This window comes from Pseudomyrmex gracilis, unplaced genomic scaffold (genome assembly GCF_002006095.1).
Source record: "Pseudomyrmex gracilis isolate BER0280 unplaced genomic scaffold, ASM200609v1 scaffold_337, whole genome shotgun sequence".
NCBI lineage: Eukaryota > Metazoa > Arthropoda > Insecta > Hymenoptera > Formicidae > Pseudomyrmex > Pseudomyrmex gracilis.
This window is the reverse complement of record NW_018020921.1, coordinates 17,630-31,091: the sequence shown is the minus strand read 5'-3', so window position 1 is coordinate 31,091 and position 13,462 is coordinate 17,630. Positions and strand designations below refer to the sequence as shown.

Here is a 13,462-nt window from a genome sequence, read left to right as displayed (position 1 = left end):
ATACGCCACTTACTTGGAGGAAGGTAGACAATAAATAATCTAACAGCCATATATATAGACTGCGTTCCGATATTAACTGCCAGTACTGAAAATCTGTAGCACTTGTGACGTGAAGTATAGATTTTTATTACTGACAATGAATATCGGAACACAGTCATAGTATATATTAATTTTGAATAACTTAACTTTCTTTTCTATATCAATACAAAATATCGCTCTGAAGGATTATTTTGCAACTAGTACAAAAAATGTAAATATCGTTAACGTGCCTTTGCAACAACACGTTAACGATAGCAACCTTTGTCGTTGATAGTTACAAAATAATCCGGGAATATTTTTTTGTAAAATTTTGTTTATCCAATATTTTGTTTAAGAAAAATAAACATTTGCTCTCTCGCACTTGCTTCTTCTCACTCTCTCTCTCTTCTTTGTCATTCTACTTCTCATATTCTTGCTCTCTCACGCACACACCTTCTCTATCTGAAAGTCATGGATAGTCGTATGTATACTTTTTATAAAGTATTTTACCGTATTTTTTGAATGTCATTTAAAACCATTCGCGTACAATTGAATAATGCACAATTATTTCTAAACAAAAAAAAAAAAAACAAAAACAAAAGGCGTCTCCCTTCCTGAGAGATACAGCAGCGTCTCTGTCCCGAGAGAATGTTCTTTACAATATGTATACTTGTCACGAAACGCTACCGCATCATTTCTTGATACCGACTTTATTACCAAGATTCTTAGTCGAAAAAATTTCTTTTCAACGTCAATTTTCTCCGATCTCATGTCTGTCTGTTGTATCTCCGACTTAAATAGTAAATCTATTACGAGAGAACGTATTATCTTGCGCTGCAAAACTTGAAAAACGACGTACGAATATGGCAGTTTCCATCTGCGATTTGAGTATATATATATCACAACGTAAAAAAGAGAAACAATATACAAATATTTAAAACTACTAGTAATTATGTGAAAAATAACTTTGCTTAAAATAACAGAATAAGAATGTGTGATGGGGCTTCCAAGTGTTATCCGAGATCAATAGTGATTCAAAAACTCGAATTCTCGCATATTCGAAATATTCAGACATAATCTGTAGTAGAAAAAAAAAATCTTAGCGTCAAAATTCATAATTTAGACGTTAAATATTTTCCCAGATTTGTACGTTGAATAATTTTTTCTTTACAGTCGGTTTGATATATTTGAGTTTTGATTTCTTTTTATTTGTCTCTAGTATCCGCGATTCGAATATTCGAACAACGTCACATTCAAACGAACCTTGGAGCCCTGATACGTGAGCATATAATTAAAACAAAAAAGTTGCCGAGAAAATATAAATTTACATACCATCACGGTATTTACAAATGTCAACAACAATCATCAATAATAACCGGGATAATGATGGTATCCAGATCTCGGAGGATGATACGGAGCCGGGCTCACAGGATAACCGGGATTGTATCCTGACAGAGGAGGTGGTGGCGGGGACAACATTCGACCTTCGCCGGCATCAGGTACCACGTGCGTTGTAGCCGAGCCAGCCGGTTGTGGACTAGTAATCACCCGAGTGCCGGTTCCGTGCAAATGATGCGTCCTGGAGAGACTCAGATCGACGCTGTGCCTACCGCCGGGCGTCAGATCCAAGCTGACCACTCGCAGAACGTCGCTGTGCGGATAAGGTGGAGGTGGCGGCGGCGGAGGTGACGACATGGAATAGCTACTTGTTCTGCTCAGATCCACACTCTGTCTCTCACCGATGTCGTAGAGATGATGATGATGATGATGATAGCGCGTGTTTTGCATTTGAGCGCCAAAACTATGATGAAAACTTCTGGCTGACATATCCAGACCTTGAAGCTCGCCACTATTGAGTACCAATGGCTCGAAGTGCGATCTTTCCCGAGAAAAATCTTGCTCGAGCGAGTCATATTTGTACGATGTCGATAGGTCCAGTTGCAACGCCTTTTCTTTCACCGACGACAGACTGAGATTCTGCGCTACCGAGTCGCCCTCGTCGCTCGACAAATTATCCGTCGGCACTTGATGATGATGATACACTTCCTGATAACGGGAGTTCGGAGTGGCCGACGGTGAAACCAGATCTTCCTGTTGCATGTGTATGTAATTCGGCGAAACGCGCGGCAGTTCTTCGTGATGTATGTACTGCTCGACGCTATGCGTTCGTGAAGTGTTGATATAATCGACCGGTCGGTGTAAGTGGCAGTCCACATGCAAATGAGTGGGAGATGTATGTCGGTCATCCGGCGTCGGCGCGGGCGATATTAATTCTTCCTGCTGCTGAATGTACGAGTCCAAATGATTCGGTGACCGTGAATGCGGTAGCGGCGATTGCAAGTGGTTCGAAATCGAATAAAGATTGGCCTCGCGATTGGTGTCCTCCAGAATCGGGCTGGACACTGCTCTACCTATATCCCTTTCAGCAGCATCTAGCGCCGCCTCGACCAACATACTCGCGTTCGCGCTCTCCGTTCTGCGATATACGTTCAGGTCCAACTTATTGCTATCTATTAAACTCGGTATCACTGTCGTGCTAGTGCGCGATATTGCTTTCTCGCTGTCACTGTCCTTCCTACCACTTTCGAAGTCATAAACATCGGAAGATTGCACCGAAACCGTCGGTAAATGACTGACAGCGGCGTTGGCGATATCGGACGTAGGCGACGGATTGAATTCACCTAGCCACTTTTTGCTGCCCTTACTTTGCACTCTCGATGTGCTGTACAGATCAACTTCCGTTCGTATGTTTTCTATTGTCGTATCAAGTCCCGCGGCTAGAGACGTAGTTGTCTGCGGCGACGAAGTTGGAACCTGAGCCTCTTGTTGTTCCGCTTTGTACTTTGTAGCATTTGTTGTTTCATTTCGTAACGAATCTGTAATGGCGCTGTAAGTGGAATTCGTTGGCGCCGACGTTTCAGCCTTCGAGCTACTCTCCGAATTGCACTCATCGAGAGATGGTAAACCGTTGCTGTTGTCCTGTTAGAAACATGATAAAATATGTCACAGATGTTTCTTTGTCGAGTTTGTTGTGAGATTATTACAATAATACTAGCTCGTACTTGCGAGTTTCTTCTGCTGTAAATACTTCTTGCACAGGGCACGTCTTCTACAAGACCTCCGCTGTACGCGTCGAAAGTATACGCCACGGATCTTTCGATTTTGGGCATCATTTCTTGCGTGAGACCGTGCACCTTTTTATAATGAAATTGCAAACACTGCTTCGTGGTAAAAGCCGCCTTGCAGCCGTTCTCTTTGCATCTAATTAAAAAAAAGAGAATTATCTGTATGTGTAAATGATAAACATAGCTGAGAAAAAAAAACAAATGAACCAGAAGTAAACACTTGACAAACTTACTTAAACGGTTTCACGCCGCTGTGAGTCAGCATGTGTATTTTCAAGTTGCTCTTGTTCTGAAATATTTTTCCGCATCGATCGCATGTCGCCGCGGCCACGACATCTTTATGATGAACTTCTTTCATGTGACGCTGCAGAGCCGCACGGGAGCCCAAGACTTTTAAGCACATTTTACATTGGAATTCTTTGAGCACTTCAGATATATCTGCGCAAGAGTGTGTATTTTTATTAATACAGAGCGAAGAGAAGAAAAAACAGACAATTGAGAGATAAAAATACGACGCATTGCAAATCGATCGCGCGCTCTTACCACTATGCATTCTTTTGATGTGTACTTTGAGTTTCTGCGGCTGACAGAACTTACGACCGCAGAAGTCGCACAAAGGTCGCGACCGTTGAGGATTCTGTGCGCAACCGTAAGTTCTGTGCATTTCCAGATAATTCAACCTCAAGAAGAACTTCTTACAATATTGACACTGATATGCTCCGCGACCTGCGTGCATCTCCGCCGCGTGTTTCATGATATTATCTTTGCCGAGTACAGCGGCACCGCAAACCTAAGATTTAAATCGAACAGTTAGAATCATATATTTAAATCCAAATAACAATTAATAATAAGATAAAATACCTTGCAGTGATATTTCCTTATGGTTAAACTATAATTAGTGTCGTGAAAGATGCAGCAGTGCAATCGATAATATATCGGATGTGCGAAATTAAGGTTGCATCCGCCACAATCTGAAAGATAAAAAAGGAATAAAGAAAAACATCGTGTCAAATACGTGTCAATTGCTAGTTGAGCAGAATCTACATACTTGTTTTATCTATTTTATTCTTTCTCGTCCATGCGGAAGATTGCGAATCTACCCAATAAATGAGCTCCGTTCCCGAAGTGATATTTTGAGTTGTAACTAGATACAGATGGCCCTGTTCGATGATTACTGCAACGTTCCTCTTCTCCTTGAACTTAGCCGGTCTAATATATCGAATCCAATTACTTTTCAATGGATCTGTAGTACTAATATAGCCACTCTTTCCATTATTATCTATCTAAAAAGAAGTAAACGTTTTTTTCTTATAAAATCTTACTTTCATCAATGAACATCAATGCGTTGCAACGAGCGCAAGGAAGCACAAAATAATTGATAATACCTCCCAAATATGACGCATCGAAAAATCGTCCGGGATATCCATTTCTCTGACAAGCACGCCAACGAGTGGACCCAGCTTGGCGTACGTCGGGATCGGTTTCTTGGCGTAGACGCCCAGACCGTGGTCGGTATGTGATATTTTCAGCTCAAAGCAATCCGGGAGGGACTCTCTCGCGTACAACGGCCGATCCGTGTCCATCAACAATTGTTTCTCTTCTCTCTGTGCTTTCGATTTGACTTTACACTGTTCATTGGACATTACCGACTCGTCGTCTGACTCAAAGCCATCGTCCGCCGGTCGACCGTAACCGTCCGACATCGGATCCTCCGACTTAATCGCTTTCATCACGTCCGTGTTCTCCTTGTGTTTACTTAGCCATTCCTCATAGGTAATCGAATCGGCTATCACATACTGCGGCGTCATCAAGGGACACGCGTCTTGCAGATGACGACTATTGCATTCCTGACAGAGTTTAATTTTGATCGCTAGTCTTTGCGGTTCCGATATAACGCTATCAGCGCCTTTCGCAATTTTTTCGACTCCTATTAATGACGACGATAATTCAGGTTCCGCCGCGCACGGATCTTGCGCCTCTTCTTGAACAACAATGCCGTCCTGCGGCGCTTTTCGAACGTCGTGATATTTCTTAGTTTTGTGATCATTTGTGTGTTTATGTTTCTTTCGTCGGTGCTTGAGAACTGTCAGCTCGTCCGTAGTATTGTTTTCAGAAATGTCTTTTGCAGAATTCTCGACTTGCGCGTCATGACGCGGACGTTTTCGTCTTTTCTTCAGTTTGCGATCCTCCGCCGTGTCCTTCACTTCTTCATCTTTTAACGCGTTGTGAGACACCACATTATTATATTCATGTGATTCCACGCAAAGTGTTAAACTTGACTTGTTCTCTTTTTCAGGTGCGTCTACAGCTTGTGCTGCTACTGTACTGTTGTTATTAGATACTGGATTTGATAAATATTCTACGTCTTTGTTCAAATCCTCGGTATTACACGTGCGTTTCGAAAAGGATAACGTTGTTGTGTTGTTAAATTGTAGTTTGGTAACTCTATTATCTTCTAAGATATCCTCCGTCGATTCGCCAGGTATACCGATGACTTTCAGGTTGCATCTGTCGCTATTCGTCCTATTATTTACATTGTTTATAAATGTTATGCTATCTATGTCTTCAGTCTTTGTAGTGATGGATTCAACATCCTTTGTATTAAGTCCAAAGCTCTCTACGCCTAATTTTGATTTATCATCTAACCCACAAACTACCATCGTTTCGCAATTATTCAAATCTCTATTCTCTATTGAACCATTTTGTGTGTTCAAAACGTTTTCGCCGGTACATTCAGATCCGTCTAGTTTGGAGATATTATCAATATCGTTCTTCGAATGTCGCCGCTTCTTCCGCTTGTCCTTGTGGTGCTTTGTCTTATTTTTATGATGCTTTGACTTTGAGCTACGTCGCACATGCAATTTAATTACATCGTCTGGCACTTCCGACGGCATGGTCTCATTTATTGTATTAGTAGAATATATTTTGTCTGTACCAGGTATGGAATCTTGTTTCTTCGAACTACTAGAAGCGATCTCTCCCATTTCATTTTCTTCTTCCTCTTCCTTGGTTGGGCCTTTAATCTTGACAACTTCTTCATCAAGATTCTTAACTTGATTTGCATTATCATTCTTTGCTCTGTTACATTCACTTTCTTGTCTGTGTATAAAAACAATTCAGATATATTAGAAAAAGGTGTAATTTTTTTAATTTAAAATATCTTAATGTTTTATTTAAAAAACATGTTATATATATAAAATTAACCTCATTGGGATACATTAGTAAAATACAGATAGATGAGCTAAAATGTGGCCTAAGAATTTCATTCTCTAAACAAAAAATTTCATTCATAAAAAAATAATACGAGTTTATTGAAATGAAAACCTATGTGGACACAACTAATATATTTCACAAATATAAAATACAAAAATATCAAAATGAACTCGCATTGTCGATCAGTCATCTGTAATTTTCAAAAGATCCGCGATGTGCAACACACGCAGTCGCTCCTTCTAGGAGTAGTGAGTATCGATCGGCTTTACATAGCTCTCTCTTCACGTCTTTGTCCGAACATTGGCCTCCGCAAGATGGCGATTCAATAAAACGTACTCGCCGCTGGTACACAGTAGAGGGGAAAACCCGAATGCGTGACAGCTAAGCTTTGTCGCGTGCTTCGTGAGGTGTTCGCGCAAGAGGGTTGCACGGAGGCGATGCCGATAGATATGGCACACGTTTATTGGCGTTGTTGCCGAGCACAGCGATATTATTACAATGTGTCACGACGAGATATGACGGCGAAGATGCCGTTTACGTACCTGCTGGAAGAGGTGGCAGCGACCTCGGACTCCGCGAGGTCCAGCAAATATACCGCGACATCCTCGTCCGTTGTCAATCCCAGTCGTTTTTTCAGTGACAGCCAGCGCTTGCGGTTCGTTACGCCGATGTGTATGCTACGAAAGTGCTTCGCTGTCGCCACTTTTGAGACGGCGGTTGTCGTTGTCGCTGTCGGCGCTGCCGCAGCTGTCAGGCCGGGTAGCACAACGCAGCCCTCGTGCAGCTGCTGAGCACTTCTCGTATTCCCCGATTCCTTCACATGTCTCGTACCCTTCTTCGGCATAACTACATCGTACAAATTCGGCCGCAATCAAATCGGCTACGAAAGGGTATAACTACGGGGCCCCGCGAAAGGGCACCTCCGCAGGAGGACGCGCACCGATATTATCCTATCCTCTTTATGATGCTCACCGCCGCCGCCTGCCACCACCGCCGCCACCGCCACCACCACCACCACCACGCTATACCGTAACGCCCACTCCGCCCACCCTCGTGCGTGACCGATCTCCCCTCCTTAGGCCACTTTTTCACTCCCTTGTCTCTCTCTTTTTCTTTCTATTCCTCATCTGGAACAGCCATTTTGTTTTATTGATCTCGCAATCAAAATGCAATGCCCATACTACTACATTATTACTGACCTGTCACTCAATATGATGCCAACTTTCATGACTTTTATGACATTTATATACTGATTACCGAGTTATGAACTTCATACGAACGTCTTTCCCGAGACTCGGTCTCGCAATTGAGAAAAAGACTTTATGTTGTTTATATAACATTTTTTTTCTATTGAATTTTGATTGGTCAACGGGTCTTATATTTTTTACTGTTAGATAAAGAAACATTAAAAAATAACATTTTTGTCTGTCTCACTCTAGCTAGTCTTCTCGCTAAACATTCGAGTGTAATATAAAGATCACTGACACCAAAATAATCTTAAAAGTCAAGTGGTTTTTTTTTCTTTTTTTTATAATACCGATATCTCGACAATATTGGGAGCTTTTCAGCTACGTACACAGGCGACACTGTGCAACACAGTGTCCACTAGGTGAGTGAGACCCACTGATATGCTTTTTCTCACACTAAAGGACATTGTGTTACACAGTGCCTGTGTACGTAGCTGGAAAGCTCCCATTATTGTGGATTCTAAAAATTGCGTTCTAAAAATTCATCAAAAATACTAACTGTTCCGAAATTCATTGCTGCGAGTTACGACCATAGACATTTCTATAGTTATGACACACTATTTGTAGATTCAGATATCCCCATAGCCAGTGGCAGAACGTATCCGTTTAAGCTTTTATAGGGAGGGCTTTTCTTAAAAATTTGATAAAATCTAGAATAGTTTTGTCAAATAAAAAAGTAACGTAAAGCTATGTTCCAATTCCTCACCGGGTATACTTTATCACTCACTAGATGTGAAACAAAGGATGCTTTCTGTGTCCACTAGTGTGAGTGAGACACACTAATATGCTCTTTCTCACACTAATAGACACTGTGTTACACAGTGTCGCCTGTGTACACAGCGCGTCATTGAATCGCGGATAGGCGCGGGGATTAGAAGGCAAGCGGGGCGGTTGCCCGTAGCGCCAACGAGCGCCGTACGAACTAACTAGTAGCAATCGGATGTCCACAACTACGTCGTGTCGATAATGTAACTGCTCTTTCTTCCTATTTTCTTCTCAAAACGTAAAAGTATTGGCCATTTACTTAATATTTAAAGGGTCGTCTACAATGGAGAGTTGTAGGCCGTAACAGTAAGAAATTGACAAATCACAATCGATTATTCTTCTGTACTTTGTCTGTGATTGGTCAATTTCTTACTATTACGGCCTACAACTCTCCATTGTAGACGGCTCTTAACGAAACGTTGCTAAATTTCGGAAAACCCGTTGCAGAAACGTTTGCGCTACTTACAATGCTATGTGGGTAATATAATATAATAATAATCTAATATAATTATATTTATTTAGTGGCTATGTATAATAGTATATAAGTTTTCAAACGAGACTTTTACAATATACGTTTTTTTCATTACCGGAGACATTATAATTTTATTTATTACACACATATATACATATACATGTTAGTTGTTAACGTTAGATATTTAGTAAATGGCCAATAGTTTTACGTTTTGAGAAGAAAATTGAAAAGAAGAGTAGTTACATTATCGACACGACGTAGTTGCGAACAACCAATTGCTACTATTTAGTTCGTACGGTGCTCGCTGGCGCTACGAGCACCCGCCCCGCTTGCCCTCCGATCCTCGCGCCAACTCCGCGAATTTTTGACGCCGTCTGTACACAGGCGACACTGTGTAACACTGTGCCCACTAGTGTGAGTGAGACACACTGATATGCTCTTTTTCACACTAATGGACACTATGTAACACAGTGTCGCCTGTGTACGTAGTTGGAAAGCACCCACTGATATGCTCTTTCTCACACTAATGGACACTGTGTTACACAGTGTCGCCTGTGTACGTAGTTGGAAAGCACCCTGTGTAACACTGTCCATTAGTGTGAGAAAGAGCATATCAGTGCGTCTCACTCACACTAGTGGACACTGTGTAACACAGTGTCGCCTGTGTACGTAGTTGGAAAGCACCTGTAATATGCGAGTTTTTCAGCAATTACTCCACTCCGCATACACAACAACAATTCACCATTTTGTCAATTTTCTTGTAAAAGATTCTGATTCTGACCACAATAATCAAGTTTGTCAAGATCGCAACAGCCAAACCCGTGGCCATATTGAATTTTAGCCCCACTACTACTTCCATTATATCCAACTACAGACATTGATAGACAGAGAGAGAGTTACTATTCAAAGTATGTTGTTTCTCTCAACGTTGAAGACATCTTTTCAGCCAAACGCGCAGCTATATATTATACGTCTATGCGTATAATAAAGATTAACAACGCCATCGTCGCCTAAGTTATAAGAAAATGAAACAAAAGCTGCTGATGGTTTTTTCAAGAAACCAGAGAAAAAAATGAGAGCGGCCAAGCCTATAAGAAGTTGGTTTATAATTGCACCAACTGCTAACTTAGGCCAGATAGGAAATACGTACTTTCTGTTCACAATTCAATTATAAACGATAATACATACGTATTTCCTTATATCGGCCGATTTCTTCATACCTCTCGATAGCTATCCTCTGGATAAATTCTTCTGAGAACCAATAAGGAGAACCAATTTTGGGAGATATCTTCTAGATAAAGTTATCAAAAACTTATCTAGAAGTGAAAAAATTGGCTGTATATCTTCCAACTTTTACGGCAGTGACCCAAGGTAGCGGTTAGGGCAATTATAAACCACTCCTAAAGCCCGTTCTACATTGATCGCAAGATACAGATCTCGTAGAATTGACCAATTACGCTGGTCAATTGGCTGATTTAATCAATACGATTAGACAATGGGTGTGTTTAGCCGAAGCTAGCGCTACGTAGCGCTACGTAGCGGCTTCATGTAGCAGTTGCAAGTATTATTGTAAATGGCGGCCACTACTTAGAACATGCTACGCGTAGCCATACTGTCCAGCAGAAGTAACGCAGCAATTGCAACTGCTACATGAAGCCGCTACGTAGCGCTACGTAGCGCTAGCTTCGGCTAAACACACCCAATTCTACCAGACCTATTCCTTGTGTTTGCGCTTGCGATCAATGTAGAACAGGCTTAATATGGCTGTGTTCCGATATTTATTGCCAGTACTGAACATTGGGTGCGTCCAGACAACTCAACGGTTGAGAGATCATCACTTATGATAGGACTATTCTTCAAAATCTGCGGTTCCAAAAGTATTATCCAATCAGAAGTGATTATCTCTCAACCGTTGTGCAACTGTTGAGTTGTCTGAACGCACCCATTTATAGCATATCCCGGTAAAACATTTTTCATATGTATTTATATATATTTATACACAAATTAAAATTATTATATCTAATTATGCAAATTTATATGTGTGTGTGTGCCGAATGTCTATATAATTTTATACACGGAGAATTTCTTTTTTTTTAAAAGAATGGTTTCAGAGATATTCCATATCAAATTACAAAATAACTCTATTAGTATCATGTTAGATACAAAAACCTTATATAAAACTATATTTTTACTATATTCTTAAAACAATTTTGATATATAATCATATATACTTCTACACAAATTAAAATTATTATATGTAATTATGCAAATTTATATGCCGAATATGTCCATACAATTGTATACATGGAAAATTTTTTACCAGGATGTGACGTAAGTATAGATTTTTAATACTGGCAGTGAATATTGGAACGCAGTCTATGCTGCACTCTTCGGCTAGTATTACATTTGTCGTACGACAAAGATTTTAAATATATTGATTGGCTATCAAATAGAGTTCTTTTTATAAAACTCTATCTGATAACCAATCAACATACTTATTAAAATCGTTGTCGTACAAAAAAATGTAATATTAGCCTTCCACGAGCGCACACGGACGGCGGTTCTCGCTTGTGTGCGTATTCCCATCACGTCGGTGATCTCATAGCATGGAATAAAACCATGTCCACGAAAAGCGATAGTAAAAAATCTTATGGGCCTGGCCGCTCTCATTCTTCTCTCTGCAAGAAACAGACATTTCAAGTTTTTTTACTCAACCATACATATTTGATCACTATTTTTTGATGATACACAAAAATTCCATTAGACATCTATTCTAGATATTGCATGAAACTGTTCACGTCTAATAGACCTCTCATGGAGTTTCTGTTCTGGGTAGGAGTGGTGATATAATATCAATACAAGACAAATATCTACTTCTATCAATTGCATTACCGCAATATACTCAAAGTTCCGTCTCCTTTATTTTACACTATATTTATATCTTTACCAAAAACTATATTTATAAAATAACTCTAAATTTACAGGTGATTTGGATATTATATAAGTATACATATAATTGCATATAAAAATCAAATATAAAATACATATATATTACAAAAAACAAACTTACATATGAAAAACGTGGCAATTTTCATTGATTACCGTGTGTATAAGAAATATGTTTTAGTGTATAAATATTTTATAGAATCACAATTTGCAACTGTACATTTAACTTAATATGGTTTTCATAATATTGAAACTCAGTCCCTTTATTCAGTAACTTATAATAACAGTTTCATTGTCAATACTGTTATCAATCGTTGTAGCTATTTTATTGATTGACATTTTTTTGCATGCAAAGATTTATAACGCATGTCTGTTAAAAGTTATTGATTCAAGAACTGTTTTCAACAAATGTACGCACGCATGCATTTACACGGACGTATACAAAACACACATATAAATTGTAATCAAAAAAATCTAATCATTAACATATATATGTCATTTTTTCTAATATGAGAAATATATAATAAAGTTTTTTATAAAAGATATTTAGGTTTCTCTCCAAATTTAATCTTTCTAATAAGATACTTTATGGCACAATTTTAAAGTAAATATATTTTATTACAGTATTTAACTTTCTAGTAAATGTTTTTGTTTGCATGATACATAATTTTTTTTCCAGAAAAATTAATACACAAATGCCACTGCAGTTATTTTATATTATTTTAAATAATTAAAAGTAGCGTTGTATTTTAATTAAAATAATAATTAAAATATTTTATACAACACAATTACAATGCAATGACATTATGCGAAGAATATCACATAAGTAAAATTGAATATATTATTTTCATGTGTTTGAAGAAATTCAAAATTAAAAAAACATATGTCTCTTAAAAATATATCTCAAAATATAAAGTATTTTCATAACTTTAGCTATATACATAGTCTTGTATTACAAATATGTAAGTTTTGTCTAAATTTATCATATATAAATACTTCAAGCGTATATGTGTGTATGTGTGTGTATGTAGAAGTGTGATGCGTATATATACACACGCACATTTGTATGAAAGATACGTATAATATTACATACGTTTTACAAAGTATTATTTAGATCGAGACGTGGTCGTTTACTGCGTCCTGTAGATGGATCATCCTGAGACTCACTGTTAGAGGACAAGAACTCTCTTTTCCTATCTATATTCTAAAGTTAAAAAAAGTAATTTCTGATTACAAATATCATAATGATTACAAAACCAATATGTAGAAATGTTAAAACAATTATACTACTAGACAAAATGATAAAACCAATTGACCAAATACCTCAAGTTGGCTTTTTAAAAGACATTTTTTCTAAATTCTTACAAGCTTTACCTGAAAAATGATGTATAAAAACATTAATTAGTTTATTTAGTTCTTTTCACTTAAAGAAAAGATAGAAATGATAAGATTATATATTTGAAGTAATTGAAATAAACTAAACTAGAAAATTTAAGATTGTGAGGTAATGTTTAGAATAAAGATCTATTCATTATTAAAAAAATATTAGTTTTTATTTAATTACAATAGTTAAGATGCTTCATAAAATTTAGGTAACTCTAATTTTATTTCTTTATTGCACTTAGTTTGTATTATTAGTTAAATTTATATATTATTATTATACATTATTTTTAAAA

The 13,462-nt window shown here is 38.2% G+C and overlaps 2 protein-coding genes across 4 annotated transcripts in view; both read right to left on the bottom strand.

Annotated features, from left to right (window-relative positions):
* Positions 1-399: 399 nt before the first annotated feature.
* Positions 400-7,314, bottom strand: LOC109860154. Of its 2 annotated transcripts, none has more exons than XM_020439052.1 (8): positions 6,899-7,314; positions 4,529-6,242; positions 4,192-4,426; positions 4,005-4,114; positions 3,687-3,933; positions 3,377-3,581; positions 3,081-3,279; positions 400-2,997 (listed from the first exon to the last, which is right to left on the bottom strand). In XM_020439052.1, the coding sequence occupies exons 1-8, from the start codon at positions 7,198-7,200 to the stop codon at positions 1,384-1,386; spliced, it is 4,626 nt and encodes a 1,541-aa protein (XP_020294641.1). In that variant the 5' UTR covers positions 7,201-7,314; the 3' UTR covers positions 400-1,383. The 2 variants fall into 2 exon arrangements, with proteins under 2 accessions (XP_020294641.1, XP_020294642.1); XM_020439053.1 differs by lacking the exon at positions 6,899-7,314 and adding an exon at positions 6,348-6,400.
* A 3,825-nt stretch (positions 7,315-11,139) lies between these two features.
* Positions 11,140-13,462, bottom strand: part of LOC109860153 (DET1- and DDB1-associated protein 1) — a 3,428-nt gene continuing 1,105 nt past the window's right edge. The window contains exons 4-5 of one of the 2 annotated variants that reach the window (XM_020439051.1): positions 12,880-12,990; positions 11,140-11,518 (exon numbers count right to left, since the gene is read on the bottom strand). In XM_020439051.1, the coding sequence (XP_020294640.1) occupies positions 12,883-12,990 (108 nt within the window). In that variant the 3' untranslated portion in view covers positions 11,140-11,518; positions 12,880-12,882. Of the gene's footprint in view, positions 11,519-12,525; positions 12,991-13,462 lie in introns of those variants that run through there. The other variant, XM_020439050.1, reaches the window with a different exon arrangement.

Coding starts and splice junctions, on each gene's coding strand:
- LOC109860154 (XM_020439052.1), bottom strand. CDS start 7,200: ATGCCGAAGAAGGGTACGAGACATGTGAAGGAATCGGGGAATACGAGA. Junction 6,243..6,898: donor GCTGCCACCTCTTCCAGCAG/GTACGTAAACGG, acceptor TTTTATACACAG/ACAAGAAAGTGAATGTAACA. Junction 3,280..3,376: donor AGCGGCGTGAAACCGTTTAA/GTAAGTTTGTCA, acceptor TTTTTTAATTAG/ATGCAAAGAGAACGGCTGCA.